The 17,524-nt window shown below is 41.5% G+C and overlaps 1 protein-coding gene across 1 annotated transcript in view; it reads left to right on the top strand.

The window, feature by feature from the left end:
• The window catches only part of LOC109864824 (alpha-1,3-mannosyl-glycoprotein 4-beta-N-acetylglucosaminyltransferase B), a 183,789-nt gene that overhangs the window by 84,693 nt on the left and 81,572 nt on the right, over positions 1-17,524 (top strand). Inside the window, exon 6 of the mRNA XM_020452798.2 lies at positions 1,285-1,398. Within this exon, the coding sequence (XP_020308387.2) occupies positions 1,285-1,398 (114 nt within the window). The remainder of the gene's footprint in view (positions 1-1,284; positions 1,399-17,524) is intronic.

Raw genomic sequence — 17,524 nt, 5'->3', positions numbered from 1 at the left:
CAAATTAGTCAAATCAAATATTTCAGTTGTTGTGTATGTTACATTTGTTTTATTTGAAGACTTTATTATTTCATTCCAAGTCATCTCATCTCTATAGAGCTGCTGTGAATGCTGTCTGATGAAATCACTATTTTAGTAGTTCTTCAAAGTAAATAAGGCATACTTTTATGACTGCTGAATACCAACTATCAATCATTAGATCATGTATTTTCAGGTAGAGATACCTCGCGAAGCAACTGCTCTCTATCCCTCAAGATTGTGCATTCTTCTCACTTCTCCCTATCTGTGTCTGTCCCACATTAACTTAACTAATGTAGCTGGTGTAAAAGAAACACACGAACCGGAGAAGTAGGTGCGCAATGGATTATGGTCATTGTAGTTAATTACCACGTTTTCTGCGCTAAACTATGTAGAATATTGGCCTGTTGGAAGCTACAACTCTAAAGAAACTGTGCGTTGAGCTCACAGAAATGGAATTCAAATCATTTAACCGACGTCTGTCGGTTAAGTTGTTTAGAAACCCGAAAATTAACTTACATTTATGTTAATCGCTCAGCACTACCAGAACCAGATGGGTCATTGGAAAAAGTAGTGTACTACATAGGGAATAGGGTGTAATTTGGGATCGAGGCTGGAGATGGCTATGGGGGTCGATGGAGGGAAGGGGGAAGTGAAGAGGGGAGGAGGGAGGTTGAATGTCCCCCCTGTCACCTCGACATTCTCTCAGGGAGATTGAAAACCCAGGAGAGAGGGGTTGGTTGTGTGTGTGTGTGTGTGTGTGTGTGTGTGTGTGTGCACTATTGTGAGTGTGTGGTTCCTCAGGCACACACACCTCTCCTGTCCTGGCTGATTGACAGGGTTAGTGATTACACACTTGAGACCTGACCCCTGTCTCTCTCCTGAGTGGCTCGTCTCTCTGTCTTCATACATTGTAATCTGACACCTTCCTCCCACGGAGATGTTACCACAGGGGTGGTGTGTGTGTGTGTGTGTGTGTGTGTGTGTGTGTGTGTGATCCTGTCTCCATCTCCCCTGGTTACCACCTATCAACCACCTGACCAGAGAGGAAGTCAATAGTGTTTGTGGAAAGGGTGGCAGGGACCCACATACTGTGGTGTCTGTCTGCCTGTCGATCTGCCTGTTTGTGTGTGCCTGTCTGGCTGTCGGTCTCTCTGCCTGTATCTATCATAACTGTGTCTATGTGATAGTAGTAGTTGGGATTGTTCAACTCTTTCTCTTCCCCTCTCTCTCCCCCTCGCCAACACTCTCTCCTCTCTCTGTCAGGTTTCCAGTGGAGATCCAGTCAGGTCTTCTGGAAGTCATATCTCCGTCTGTCCACTTCTACCCCGACTTCTCCCGCCTCAAAGAGTCCTTCGGAGACCCCAAGGAGAGGGTCAGGTAAGACTGCAGCCTTCTCAGCAGTTTTCACAATTGTCTGAGGGTTCAACTGCAGTTCATTTCAGGAGACAAGTTGAAATGTAACTCATGTCTTGAACCTTGGCCCATTGTTTGGTTCGAGGATTCCAAGACGATTTGTTAAAATGAAACTGGGCCACAGGAGATTGGTGGCAACTTATTAGGGAAGGATGGGCTTGTGGTAATGGCTGGAGCAGAGTCAGTGGAATGGTATCAAATACATAAAACATGGTTTCCATGTGTTTGATGTCATTTTCATTTGCTCTGTTCCAGCCATTATTATGAGCCGTGCTCCCCTCAGCAGCCTCCACTGAACTGAGCGTGTGTGTGTGAGTGTATGTGTGTGCTGTCTTGTTGAGTCTGACATGAGGAAGCTCTCCACTGCTCTGTCCTTGTGTGACTTGATGACATCAAATCAGTGTCACCACATCTCCCTTCACTTACTTATCACCCTGCTGTGTGTGTGTGTGTGTGTGTCTCTCTGTGTGTGTGTGTGTGTGTGTGTGTGTCTCTGTGTGTGTGTCTCTGTGTGTGTGTCTCTGTGTGTGTGTCTCGGTGTGTGTGTCTCTGTGTGTGTGTGTCTCTGTGTGTGTGTGTGTGTGTGTCTCTGTGTCTCTGTGTGTGTGTGTGTGTGTGTGTGTGTCTCTGTGTGTGTGTGTGTGCGCGCGCACGTGCATGCGTGTGTGAATATGTCATGTGCATGCATTAGCCTCTGTGTCTGTATGCCTGTCTGTTTGTTTTTCTGACTGTCTATGTATGAACAGTGCTTTCAGAAAGTTTTCACACCCCTTGACTTTTTCTACATTTTGGAGGGATTAAAATGCATTAGTCCTTTTTTTGTAAACGATCTACACAAAATACTCAGTAATGTCAAAGTGGAAGAACAATTCTAACGTGTAAAAAAATAGAAAACACGTATGTACAGTGGGGAGAACAAGTATTTGATACACTGCCGATTTTGCAGGTTTTCCAACTTACAAAGCATGTAGAGGTCTGTAATTTTTATCATAGGTGCACCTCAACTGTGAGAGACGGAATCCTAAACATAAATCCAGAAAATCACATTGACATGATTTGGAAAGACACACACCTGTCTATATAAGGTCCCACAGTTGACAGTGCATGTCAGAGAAAAATCAAGCCATGAGGTCAAAGGAATAGTCCTTAGAGCTCCGAGACAGGATTGTGTCCAGGCACAGATCTGGGGAAGGGTAGCAAAACATTTCTGCAGCATTGAAGGTCCCCAAGAACACAGTGGTCTCTATAATTCTTAAATGGAAGAAGTTTGGAACCATCAAGACTCTTCCTAGAGCTGGCTACCCGGCCAAACTGAGCAATCGAGGGAGAAGGACCTCGGTCAGGGTGTTGACCAAGATCCCGGTGGTCACTCTGAAAGAGCTCCAATGTTCCTCTGCTGAGATGGGAGAACCTTCCAGAAGAACAACCATCTTTGCAGCACTCCACCATTTAGGCCTTTATGGTAGAGTGGCCAGACGGAAGCCACTCCTCAGTGAAAGGCACATGACAGCCCGCTATCAGTTTGCTAAAAGGCACCTAAAGACTCTCAGACCATGAGAAACAAGATTCTCTGGCCTGATGAAACCTAGATTGAACTCTTTGGCCTGAATGCCAATCATCACGTCTTGAGGAAACTTGACACAATCCCTACGGTGAAGCATGGTGGATGCAGCATCATGCTGTGGGGATGCTTTTCAGACATGTCAGGATGGAGGCAAAGATGAACAGAGCAAAGTACTGAGTGATCCTTGATGAAAACCTACTCCAGAGCGCTCTGGATCTCAGACTGGGGTGACTGTTCACCTTCCAACAGGACAACAACCATTAGCACACAGCCAAGACAACACAGGAGTGGCTTCGGGACAATTTCTGAATGTTCTTGAGTGGCCCAGCCTGAGCCCGGACTTGAACTCGATCGAACCTCTCCGGAGAGACCTGAAAATAGCTGTGCAGCAATGGTCCTCATCCAACCTGACAGAGCTTAAGAGGATCTTCAGAGAAGAATGGGAGATCCTCCCCAAATACACGTTTGCCAAGCTTGTCGCGTCATACCCAAGAAGACTCAAGGCTGTAATCACTGCCAAAGGTGCTTCAACAAAGTACTGAGTAAAGGGCCTGAATACTTATGTAAATGTTTTTTATTTATTTTTACATTTGTTAAAATAAAACAGTTATTGCTTTGTCATTATGGCATATTGTGAGGGGAAAAAACAATTTAATCAATTTTAGAATATAGCTGTAACAACAAATGTGGAAAAAGTAAAACAATCTGAATACTTTCTGAAGGCACATACATACATTCCCACATGTATATTAATATACATACATATACTCTAGATATATACATCCCCACATATATATTAATATACATACATATACACATATAAATACACATATATATATACATACATTCCCACATATATATTAATATACATACATATACTCTAGATATATACATATAAATACACATATATATATATATATATACATACATTCCCACATGTATATTAATATACATACATATACTCTAGATATATACATATAAATACACATATATATATACATACATTCCCACATATATATTAATATACATACATATACTCTAGATATATACATATAAATACACATATATATACATACATTCCCACATATATATTAATATACATACATATACTCTAGATATATACATATAAATACACACATATATATATATACATACATTCCCACATATATATTAATATACATACATATACTCTAGATATATACATATAAATACACATATATATATATATATATATATTATATATATATATATATTACACACATTCACACACATCTTTTTAAAATATATTTTCCTTACCACCCGCTCCCCCAATTGGAGGAACATTCAATGGTGAGAAATGTCTCCGTCCCTGGAGCAAAAAACATTGTGCTTTCCAGGAGCACAAGTACAGGACATCAATAAGCTGCTCCCAAACATTTTAAACCAGCATCAGGACATTTAGTCTGTCAAAGTTCATGTGGGATTTAATGACATTATGAAGGGCAGCTCAGAACAGCTGAAGATGGATTTTAAAGAACGGATTGGGTCACTACTTGACACCAACAAATGCCCCATAATATCTGGCCCTCTGCCCTCTCTAAATCGTGGCATTGAACGGTTCAGTAGACTTTTCGCCCTCCATAACTGGCTACGAGACTATTGCAGCTTTGTGGGTGTCACATTTATTGACAATTTTGATAGATTCTGGAAACAAAGCTCATATTTTGAGTTGGATGGGATCCACCCAAATCATTTGGGTTCCTGGATCCTTTCACAGCATTGTACGGCTGCGTTGAGACAATGACTTCACAATGACCCAAGCCCAGCTCATTTAATCCCTACCATTGTGTCACTGAGTTGTCATAATGCTTCAGCAAATGTACATGATCCCAGGGGCGTTGAAAGACACAATGTAAGTAACCTTACCTGATCCCACAGCTATTGCTTACAGTAATGATGTGCCTATGTTAGCACTGAGGCGGTGTGCCCTAGTAGGAAGTGCACTGTGTACCACCCTGCACTAACATAAATAACATGAGCATGTCTACCTTCCCGGTAAAGCAATAAAAACAACCAAGCATTGCAGAAAAGTTCTAAAAATAGCCCATGTTAACATATGTAGCTTAAGAAACAAGGTTCATGAAATCAGTAATTTGCTAGTAACAGATGATATTCATATTCTGACCATCTCCGAAACTCACTTAGATAACACCTTTGATGATACAGTGGTAGCAATACATGGTTATAAGATCTACATAAGATCTACAGAGGGACAGAAATGTCAAAGGTGGCCGTTTATATTCATAACCACATTGCTGTAAAGCTTAGAGAGGATCTCATGTTAAATCATGTTGAGGTCATATGGCTTCACGTTCATCTACTTCACCTAAAACCTTTCTTTTAGGAAGCTGCTATAGACAGTCAAGTGCTAAAAGTCAGTATCTGAATAACATGTGTGAAATGCTTGATGATGCATGTGATATCAACAGAGAGATATATTTTCTGGGTGATTTAAATATTGACCGGCTTTCATCAGGCTGCCAACTCAAGAGAAAGCTTCCAACTGTAACTAGCGCCTGCAACCTGGTTCAGGTTATCAGTCAACCTACCAGGGTAGTTACAAACAGCACAGGAATGAAATCATCAACATGTATTAACCACAACTTTACTAATGCTGCAGAAATTTGCTTTAAAGCAGTATCCAAATCCATTGGATGTAGTGATCACGATATAGTAGCCATATCTAGGAAAACCAAAGTTCCAAAGGCTGGGCCTAAAATAGTGTATAAGATGTCATACAATACGTTTTGTAGTGATTCCTATGTTGTTGATGTAAAGAATATTTGTTCGTCCGTGGAGTGTAATGACGAGCAATCAGACGCTGCACTTGACACATTTACAGTTGAAGTCTGAAATTTACATACACCTTAGCCAAATACAGTTAAACTCAGTTTTTCATCATTCCTGACATTTAATCCTCGTAAAAATTCCCTGTCTTAGGTCAGTTAGGATCACCACTTTATTTTAAGACTGTGAAATGTCAGAATAATAGTAATTTCAGCTTTTATTTCTTCTATCACATTCCCAGTGTGTCAGAAGTTTACATACACTCAATTAGTATTTGGTAACATTGCCTTTAAATTGTTTAACTTGAGTCAAACGTTTCGGGTAGCCTTCCACAAGCTTCCAACAATAAGTTGGGTGAATTTTGGACATTTCCATCTGACATAGCAGGTGAAACTGAGTCAGGTTTGTAGGCCTCCTTGCTCGCACGTGCTTTTTCAGTTCTGCCCACAACATTTCTATGGGGTTGAAGTCAGGCTTTGTAATGGCCACTCCAATACCTTGACTTTGTTGTCCTTAAGCCATTTGCCACAACTTTGGAAGTATGCTTGGGGTCATTGTCCATTTGGAAGACTCATTTGCGACCAAGCTTTAACTTCCTGACTGATGTCTTGAGATGTTGATTCAATATATCCACATAATTTTCCTCCCTCATGATGCCATCTAGTTTGTGAAGTGCACCAGTCCCCCTTGCAGCAAAGCACCCCCACAACATGATGCTGCCACCCCCGTGCTTCATGGTTGGGATGGTGTTCTTTGGCTTGCAAGCCACCCCCTTTTTCCTCCAAACATAACAATGGTCATTATGGCCAAACAGTTCTATTTTTGTTTCATCAGACCAGAGGGCATTTCCCCCGAAAAGTACGATCTTTGTCTCCATGTGCAGTTGTAAAGCGTAGTCTGGCTTTTTTATGGCAGTTTTGGAGCAGTGATTTCTTCCTTGCTGAGCGACCTTTCAGGTTATGTCAATATAGGACTTGTTTTACTGTGGATATAGATACTTTTGTACCTGTTTCCTACAGCATCTTCACAAGGTCCTTTGCTGTTGTTCTGGGATTGATTTGCACTTTTCACACCAAAGTACGTCTCCTTCCTGAGCGGTATGGCGGCTGAGTGGTCCCATGGTGTTTATACTTGCGTACTATTGTTTGTACAGATGAACGTGGTACCTTCAGGCATTTGGAAATTGCTCCCAAGGATGAACCAGACTTGTGGAGGTCTTCAATTTATTTCTGAAGTCTTGGCTGATTTCTTTTGATTTTCCCATTTATGTCAAACAAAGAGGCACTGCGTTTGCAAGTAGGCCTTGAAATACATCCAGAGGTACACCTCCAATTGGAGGAATTTTCCAAGCTGTTCAAAGGCACAGTCAACTTAGTGTATGTAATCTTCTGACCCACTGGAATTGTGATACAGTGAATTATAAGTGAAATAATCTGTCTGAAAACAATTGTTGGAAAAATTACTTAACTGTCTTAACCGACTTGCCAAAACTATAGTTTGTTAACAAGAAATTTGTGGAGTGGTTGAAAAACGAGTTTTAATTACTCCAACCTAAGTGTATGTAACTTCCGACTTCAACTGTATGAAATTGCTTATCTCATTTACTAATAAACATGCACCCATTAAGAAAATGGTTGTATAAACACTTAAATTGTAGTGGATTGATGATTAATTGAAAAAATGTTTTGGTTGAGAGGGATGAGGCAAAAGGAATGACAAATAATTCTACTTTGTAGACGTACTGCAAATTGAGAAATCATGTGACTAAACTGAATTGCAGACTGAACCAGGTTTTCCTCTAGGATTGTGCATGTGCTTTAGCTCTATTCCATTTCTTTTTATCCGAAAAAAAACCTAGTCCTTGCAGATGACAAGCATTCTCGTAACATGATGCAGCCACTAATATGCTTGAAAATGTGGCGAGTGGTACTCAGTGATGTCTTGAGTTGGATTTGCCCCCAAAATAACACTTTGTATTCAGGATATAAAGTTAATTTCTTTGCCACATTTGTTGCACTTTTACTTTATTTCCTTATTGCAAACAGGATGCATGTTTTGGAATATTTGTATTCTGTACAGGCTTCCTTGTTTTCACTCTTTCATTTAGGTTAGTATTGTGGAGTAACTATAATGTTGTTGATCCATCCTCAGTTTTCTCCTGTCACAGCCTTTAAACTCTGTAACTGTTTTAAAGTCACCATTGGCCTCATGGTGAAATCCCTGAACGCTTTCCTTCCTCTCCAGTCAACTGAGTTAGGAAGGACACCTGTATCTTAATAGCGAATGGGTTTATTGATACACCGCCCAAAGTGTATTTAATAACTTCACCATGCTCAAAGTGATATTCAATCTTTGCATTTTTTTCTACAATTTTACCAATAGGTGCCCTTCTTTGCGAGGCATTAGAAAACCTCCCTGGTCTTTGTAGTTGAATCATTGTTTAAAAGTCACTGCTCGACTGAGAGACCTTACAGATAATTGTATGTGTGGGGTACAGAGATGAGTTAAGCATTTAAAATCACGTTGAACACTATTATTGCACACAGAGTGAGTCCGTGCAACTTGTTATGTGACTTGTTAAGCATATTTTTACTGCTGAACTTAATTATGCTTGCCATAACGAAGGGATTGAAAACGTATTGACTTTTCATTTTTTATGAATTTGTAAACATTTCTAAAAACACTAACCCATGATGTCAAAGTGGAATTTTGTGTGTAGGCCAGTGACACACAATCTCAATTGAATCAATTTAAAATGCGGGCTGTAACACAACAAAATGTGGGAAAAGTCAAGGGGTTTGAATACTTTCTTAACACTGTGTTTGAGTGTGTGTGAGTGTTTGATACGCCTACGTTTGTGGGCCTTCATTTGTTTATTAGTGTCTGTGTCTGACTTTTCTGAGACTTGATTTCTCATTTCTGTGTGCAGTCAGTCTGTTCTTTTGTTTTATTTAGTGCTTGGCTGCGATGCGTGGTTTTGATGAAGAACAGGCTAGCTGAAGGAGGCTGGCTGAGTGAAGTCAAGTCGGTCGTGTGTCTGTGTGAGCTACTGTTCATAGCTCTTCTATTCCTAACTCAGCCATTGTTATTTAATTACCAAGGCAAAGGAATCCGTAGACTCACTTTAGCTCTTGCACCACTTAAACTCTAGAATAGAATAGTGGCGATATAATAAACTGACTGGGTACCTAACTACTTTGGCTACTTTGACATATGCTTTATCATAGAAACACAGAAGAATGATATCAAGCTGTGCAAAGATGTAGTAAATCTGAAGTTCCCCTCCCCAACTTCTTCCATTCTCCTCTCCTCCCCTCTGCTTTCCGTGGGTGTGCCAGGCTCTCCATCTCACCTGTGTGTGTAATCCAGGGAGATTTGTTCAGATTAGAGGCTTTTAACAGGTTCACTCTGACAGGATTACTAGTTTGGGAATGGGAGGGTACTCTCATCAATCCTAAATCCTGCCAGAAACACACATTCATCCCTACACTCACACACAAAAATGAGAGAGAGGAGATAATGAATGAATGAATGAAAAATAAGTGGAAGGGAAAGAGTAAGAGAAAAAATAATAACAAATGATGCGGCGAGGAGGGGAGAGGTATTTTACTGAAGACTGGTAATGACTGGTAGTGAAAATAAGAATTTATTCTTAACTGACTTGATTAGTTAGATAAACGTAAAATATAGGTACTTTACTGAAGACTGGTAGTGATTATAGATCAGAGATGAGAGGAGAGGTACTTTACTGAAGACTGGTAGTGATTATAGATCAGAGAGGAGAGGTACTTTACTGAAGACTGGTAGTGATTATAGATCAGAGAGGAGAGGTACTTTACTGAAGACTGGTTGTGATTATAGATCAGAGATGAGAGGAGAGGTACTTTACTGAAGACTGGTAGTGATTATAGATCAGAGATGAGAGGAGAGGTACTTTACTGAAGACTGGTTGTGATTATAGATCAGAGATGAGAGGAGAGGTACTCTACTGAAGACTGGTTGTGATTATAGATCAGAGAGGAGAGGTACTTTATTGAAGACTGGTAGTGATTATAGATCAGAGATGAGAGGAGAGGTACTTTACTGAAGACTGGTTGTGATTATAGATCAGAGATGAGAGGAGAGGTACTTTACTGAAGACTGGTTGTGATTATAGATCAGAGATGAGAGGAGAGGTACTTTACTGAAGACTGGTTGTGATTATAGATCAGAGATGAGAGGTACTTTACTGAAGACTGGTTGTGATTATAGATCAGAGATGAGAGGAGAGGTACTTTACTGAAGACTGGTAGTGATTATAGATCAGAGATGAGAGGTACTTTACTGAAGACTGGTTGTGATTATAGATCAGAGATGAGAGGAGAGGTACTTTACTGAAGACTGGTTGTGATTATAGATCAGAGATGAGAGGAGAGGTACTTTAACTGAAGACTGGTAGTGATTCTAGACCAGTATTCAGACCCCTTGACTTGTTCCATTACAGCCTTATTCTAGACATTGTTGCATTGTAATGTATTGAACATTTAAAAAAACAGAAATATAACATTTACATAAGTGTTCAGACCCTTTTCTCAGTACTTTGTTGAAACACCTTTGGCAGTCTTGAGTCTTGTTTGGTATGACACTACAAGCTTGGCAAACCTGTATTTGGGGAGTTTCTCCCATTCTTCTCTGCCGATCCTTTCAAGCTCTGTCAGGTTGGATGGGGAGCACCGCTGCACAGCTATTTTCAGGTCTCCCCAGAGATGTTTGATCGGGTTCAAGACCGTGCTCTGGCTGGGACACTCAAGGACATTCAGAGACTTGTCCCAAAGTCACTCCTGAGTTGTCTTGGCTGTGTTCTTAGGGTCCTGTTTGAAGGTGAACCTTCTCCCCAGTCTGAGGTCCTGAGTGTTCTGGAGCAGGTTTTCATCACGGATCGCTCTATACTTTGCTCCGTTCATCTTTGTCTCGATCCTGACTAGTCTCACGGTCCAAACTTCCATTTAAGAATGATTGAGGCCAATGTGTTATTGGGGACCGTCAATGCTGCAGAAATGTTTTGGTAACCTTCCCCAGATCTGTGCCTCAACACAATCCTGTCTCGGAGCTCTACGGACAATTCCTTCGACCTCATGGCTTGGTTTTTGCTCTGACATGCACTGTCAACTGTGGGACCTGATATAGGTTTGTGCCTTTCCAAGTCATGTCCAATCATTTGAATTTACCACAGGTGGACTCCAATCAAGTTGTAGAAACATCTCAAGGATGATCATTGAAAACAGGATGTACCTGAGCTCAATATCGAGTCTCATAGCAAAGGGTCTGAATACTTATGTAAATGTAATATTTCTGCTTGTTTTTTTTATATATAAATTTGCAATAATTTCTAAAAGCCTGTTTTTGCTTTTTCATTATGGGGTATTGTGTTTTTTTTAAATCCATTTTTGATTGAGGCTGTAACGTAACAAAATGTGTAAAAAGGGAAAGGGTCTGAATACTTTCCGAATGCACAAAATGTGCTGCAGTAATGAGTGTGAGCATTGGGAATGGTGCCTGCTGCAAGCCACTGCCATGGCTAATTCATGAGGCCCACTTAAGACAGGGGCCCGTGCCTCGCTGAGATATTATTTATTTTCCTCCCTAATTTCGTGGTATCTAATTGGTAGTTAGTCTTGTCTCATCGCTGCAACCCCCGTAAAGACTCGGGGGAGGCGAAAGTTTGAGAGCCGTGTGTCCTCTGAAACATAACCCAACGACGCCAAGCCGCACTGCTTCTTGACACAATGCCAACTTAACCCGGAAGCCAGCCGCACCAATGTGTCGGAGGAAACACCATGCACCTGGCGACTGTCAGCGGGCACTGCGCCCGGCCCACCACAGAAGTCGCGAGTGCACGATGGGACAAGGACATCCCTGCCGACCAAACCCTCCTCTAACCCGGGCAATGCTGAGCGAATTGTGCGCCGCCCCATGGGTCTCCCGGTCACAGCTCGAACCCAGAATCTCTAGTGGCACAGCTAGCACTGTGATGCAGTGTCTTAGATCACTGCATCACTCGGGAGGCCTACTTGCTTAGGTATTTAACTAGCCACACACACACACACACACACATACACACATGCACTACACACAGACACAGACAGGCACACACGAACACACACTCACAAACTCACAGATGGGCAGTGGTATAAAGTAGTTAAGTAAAACTACTTTAAAGTACTACTTAAGTAGTTGTTTTGGGTATATGGATTTTACTTCACTACATTCCTAAAGTAAAGAATGTACTTCTTACTCCATACATTTTCCCTGACACCCAAAAGTACTCGTTACATTTTGACAGGAAAATGGTCCAATTCACACACTTATCAAAAGAACATCCCTGGTCATCCCTACTGCCTCTGGTCTGGCAGACTCACTAAACACAAATGCTTCATTTGTAAATTATGTCTTGGAGTGTTGGAGTGTGACCCTGGCTATCTGTCAAAAAAAATACTTTTGCCATCTGGTTCGCTTAATATAAGGAATTTGAAGTGGTTTATACTTTTACCTTTGATACTTATAGTTTGAAGTCGGAGGTTTACATACACTTAGGTTGGAGTCATTAAAACTTGTTTTTCAACCACTCCACCAATTTCTTGCTAACAAACTATGGTTTTGGCAAGTCGGTTAGAACATCTACTTTGTGCATGACTGTCACACCGTGACCTTAGAACTTTTTACGTCTCTATTTTGGTTTGGTCAGGGTGTGATTTGCGTGCGCATTCTATGTTCCTTTTTCTATGTTTTTGTATTTCTATGTTTTGGCCGGGTATGGTTCTCAATCAGGGACAGCTGTCTATCGTTGTCTCTGATTGGGAACCATACTTAGGTAGCTTTTTCCCACAGGGTTTTTGTGGGTAGTTCATTTCTGTTTAGTGTTTTGCACCTTTCAGGACTGTTTCGGTGATTCCCTTGGTTATTTTGTTATTAGTGTTCAGTTTTAATAAAGTAAGCATGAACACTTACCACACTGCGCTTTGGTCCGATGATTCCTCATCTTCCGACGTCGAATACCATTACAATGACACAAGTAATTTTTCCATGTCATGGCTTTAGAAGCTTCTGATAGGCTAATTGACATCAGTTGAGTCAATTGGAGGTGTACCTCTGGATGTATTTCAAGGCCTACCTTCAAACTCAGTGCCTCTTTGCTTGACATCATGGGAAAATCAAAAGAAATCAGCCAAGACCCCAGAAAAAAATTGTGGACCTCCACAAGTCTGGTTCATCCTTGGGAGCAATTTACAAACACCTGAAGGTACCACGTTCATCTGTACAAACAATAGTATGCAAGTATAAACACCATGGGACCACTCAGCCGCCATACCGCTCAGGAAGAAGACGCGTTCCGTCTCATAGAGATTAACATACTTTTGTGCGAAAAGTGCAAATCAATCCCAGAACAACAGCAAAGGACCTTGTGAAGATGTTGGAGGAAACAGGTACAAAAGTATCTATATCCACAGTAAAACCATTCCTATATCGACATAACCTGAAAAGCTGCACAGCAAGGAAGAAGCCACTGCTCCAAAACAGCCATAAAAAAGCCAGACTACGGTTTACAACTGCACATGTGGACAAAGATCGTACTTTTTGGGGAAATGTCCTCTGGTCTGATGAAACAAAAATATAATTATTTGGCCATAATGACCATCGTTATGTTTGGAGGAAAAAGGGGGAGGCTTGCAAGCCAAAGAACACCATCCCAACCATGAAGCACAGGGGTGGTAGCATCATGTTGTGGGCGTGCTTTGCTGCAGGAGGGACTGGTGCACATCACAAAATAGATGGCATCATGAGGAAGGAAAATGATGTGGGTACATTGAATCAACATCTCAAGACATCAGTCAGGAAGTTACAGCTTGGTCGTAAATGGGTCTTCGAAATGGACAATGACCCCAAGCGTACTTCCAAAGTTGTGGCAAAATAGCTTAAGGACAACAAAGTCAAGGTATTGGAGTGGCCATCACAAAGTCCTGACCTCAATCCTATAGAAAATGTGCGGGCAGAACTGAAAAAGCACGTGCGAGCAAGGAGGCCTACAAACTTGACTCAGTTTCACCAGCTCTGTCAGGTGGAATGGGCCAAAATTCACCCAACTTATTATGGGAAGCTTGTGGAAGGCTACCCGAAACATTTGACTCAAGTTAAACAATTTAAAGGCAGTGCTACCAAATACTAATTGAGTGTATGTAAACTTCTGACCCACTGGGAATGTGATAGAAGAAATAAAAGCTGAAATAAAAGCTGAAATAAATAATTCTCTCTACAATCATTCTGACATTTCACATTCTGAAAATAAAGTGGTGGATCCTAATTGACCTGAGACAGGGAATGTAAGGAATTGTGGAAAAACTGAGTTTAAATGTATTTGGCTAAAGTGTATGTAAACTTCTGACTTCAACTGTAAGTACATTTGAGCAATTACATTTACTTTGATACTTAAATATATTTAAAACCAAATACTTTTAGTCTTTTACTGGGTGACTTTCACTTTTACTTGAGTCATTTTCTATTAAGGTATCTTTATTTTTCCTCAAGTATGACAATTGAGTACTTTTTCCATCACTGCTGATTGACAGGACAGATCTCTGTCTGGGAGGAGAAACACACCAGAGAAACACACCAGAGAAAACACAACAGAAAAACACACCAGAGAAACACACCAAATACACATGAGAGAGAATATATATGGGAACAGCAAAAGCAAAGATGTGGCAATTAACCAGAGCTAAAGCGAGAGAGACAGTTAGGATGTGTGATGGAATCACAATAAGAAGGAATGGATAAAGGAAAGGGAACATTTCAGAGAAAAAGAGTGGTTAAGATTGAAAATAAAGTGAGCGAGATAGAATGTGTGTGTGTGTGTGAGAGAGAGCGAGAGATTGCCATGTCTTCCAGAGAAGGAGAGAAAGTGACAGTGAGAGTTTTTCAGATAGAAAATTATAAAGAATGATAGGGAGAGAGGGAGAGAGACGATATTAAAGAGGAAGAAGGAGAGAGATGAAGAGGGAGAGAAACGGTGATGAAGAGGGAGAGAGACGATGTAGAGGGAGAGAGACGACGAGGAAGAGCGAGAGAGACAACGAAGAGGGAGAGAGACGACGATGAAGAGGGAGAGAGACGATGATGAAGAGCAAGAGTAAGAGAGACTATGATGAAGAGGAAGGAGAGAGACGATGATGAAGAGGTAAGAGTGTGAGAGACGATAATGAAGAGGAAGGGTGTGAGAGACGATGAAGAGGGAGAGAGACGATGATGAATAGGGAGAGAGATGATGAAGAGGAAGAGGGACGATGATAGAGAGGGAGAGACGATGATGAAGAGAAAGAGTGTGAGAGACGATAAGGAAGTGGAAGAGGGAGAGAGACGATGATGAAGAGCAAGAGTAAGAGAGACTATGATGAAGAGGAAGGAGAGAGACGATGAAGAGGAAGAGAGACGATGATGAAGAGGAAGAGAGACGATGATAAAGAGGGAGAGGGACGAAGAGGAAGAGAGGGGATGATGAAGAGGAAGAAGGAGAGACGATGAAGAGGAAGAAGGAGAGAGACGATGAAAAGGGAGAGAGACGATAATGAAGAGGAAGAGAGACAGAGAGAAAGAGTGTGTCTCAGACCAACTGTCATCACCGTCATGTCTTCCAGATGACTTACCGGTGATCTGGACTAGAAGTGGAGCATCAGCACTAAGACAACCAGGACAGGGTGTCGCTCTCAGTTCACCACGGCGAATGGGGCGCTGTCACACACACAGATCATCAGCTGCCCATTCCCATCTGCCGCTAGTGTTGTCTTAGTGATAGTTCTGTTTTGTCATGCAATGTAGCTCTGGCTCTGGTCCAATGTCCACACTAGTGGATGCTCAGCTAAGACCTATAGTGGGGCAAAAAACAATAGGTCTTAGCTGAGCATCCACTAGTGTGGACATTGGACCAGAGCCAGAGCTACATTGCATGACAAAACAGAACTATCACTAAGACAACACTAGCGGCAGATGGGAATGGGCAGCTGATGGTAAGTTCTCCCATTTAAAAATATGAGAGAGGCCTGTAATTTCATCATAGGTACATTTCAACTATGACAGACAAAATGAGAAAAAGAAAATCCAGAATATCACATTGTAGGATTTTTAATGAATTTATTTGCAAATTATGGTGGAAAATAAGTAATTTTTCTATCTAGTGATGCACCGATATGACATTTTTGGCCGATACCGATATCCGATACTTTCCTTGCCAAAAACCCTGATAAAGATAACCGATAATTCAAATTTTAGGGGCCTTTTAAGCATTAAGAGGTGTCACTACAATCCCTGGTTCGAATCCAGGCTGTATCACATCCGGCCGTGATTTGGAGTAGGGCAGCGCACAATTGGCCCATCGTCGCCCGGGGTAGGCCATAATTGTAAATAAGAATTTGTTCTTAACTGACTTGTCTATTTAAATAAAGGTTACACACACACACCACACTGACCAAAGTTATTTTGTTTTACTGGTAAGGTGTCACACCCTGACCATAGTTTGCTTTGTATGTTTCTATGTTTTGGTTGGTCAGGGTGTGATCTGAGTGGGCATTCTATGTTGGATGTCTTGTTTGTCTATTTCTATGTCAAGCCTGATATGGTTCTCAATCAGAGGCAGGTGTTAGTCATTGTCTCTGATTGGGAACCATATTTAGGTAGCCTGGGTTTCACTGTGTGTTTGCGGGTGATTGTTCCTGTCTCTGTGTTTTGCACCAGATAGGGCTGTTTTTGGTTTTCCAAGTTTATTGTTTTTGTTAGTTTAATCATGTCTAGTGTCTTTATTAAAAAACATGAATAACCACCATGCTGCGTTTTGGTCCGCCTCTCCTTCACCTAAGGAAAACCGTTACATAAGGTCTAATTTTCCCCTATAGTCTGTTGTGGTGTTTAGTTGAATTTCATTCTTGTCACCAGTGATATACTGTAATATACGTTATATTATTGGTTATATTTTATGTTGTAAAGTTAAAATGCAGTGGTAAACTAAATCCCAAGAATAAAATCTAAATGCAGTGGATGAGTTAAGGCTGCAGCCAGCAGCTGTGCAGATATTCCATTCAAAGTTAATTAACTTAATCTTGAGAGAGATGCAGAATGAGAGATATTTAAGGAGGAATGGAGTGCATGTGAGTTTGCATGTGCATGTGTTCTGCTCTGTGTGTGGTAGTATCTGGGACGCTGACAGTGAGAGAGAGAGAGTCCGTGTGTTAATTCATTCATTGGCAAGATGCAGTAGGCCACTCGCTCTCCTTTCTCCGTATCTCCATCTTCCTCTCCTCTTTCTCTTTCCGTTCCGGTAATGGCTCCATCAGGACAGTGCCAGGCTTGGTCTGTGTGTCAAAGCTGATGGGGCCCTCGATGCCCCCTTTGTCTTACCCTCCTTCCTTTCCTACCTCTGTCCCCCTCTCTTTGATGGAGTCAGTCCAATCATAAGGCCCTGGGAGATGAACCGTGACTGATGAAATATCAACCGCATACGAGGATCACGTTGCAACCGCAGTCAGCCTGTGCTGATGTGGTGAGGGGGATGGAGGGAGGAAGAGAGTTGGATTGGGGGGTGGATGGATGGAAATAGATGTAGAGGAGATGGGAGGAGATGAATGAAATGAGTAGGCCATAGGTAGGGGAGTTAAATGTGCACACACACACACACTG

This window comes from Oncorhynchus kisutch, linkage group LG19 (genome assembly GCF_002021735.2).
Source record: "Oncorhynchus kisutch isolate 150728-3 linkage group LG19, Okis_V2, whole genome shotgun sequence".
Lineage (NCBI taxonomy): Eukaryota > Metazoa > Chordata > Actinopteri > Salmoniformes > Salmonidae > Oncorhynchus > Oncorhynchus kisutch.
The sequence above is the reverse complement of the archived record's forward strand: the minus strand, read 5'-3'. Positions and strand labels throughout refer to the sequence as shown.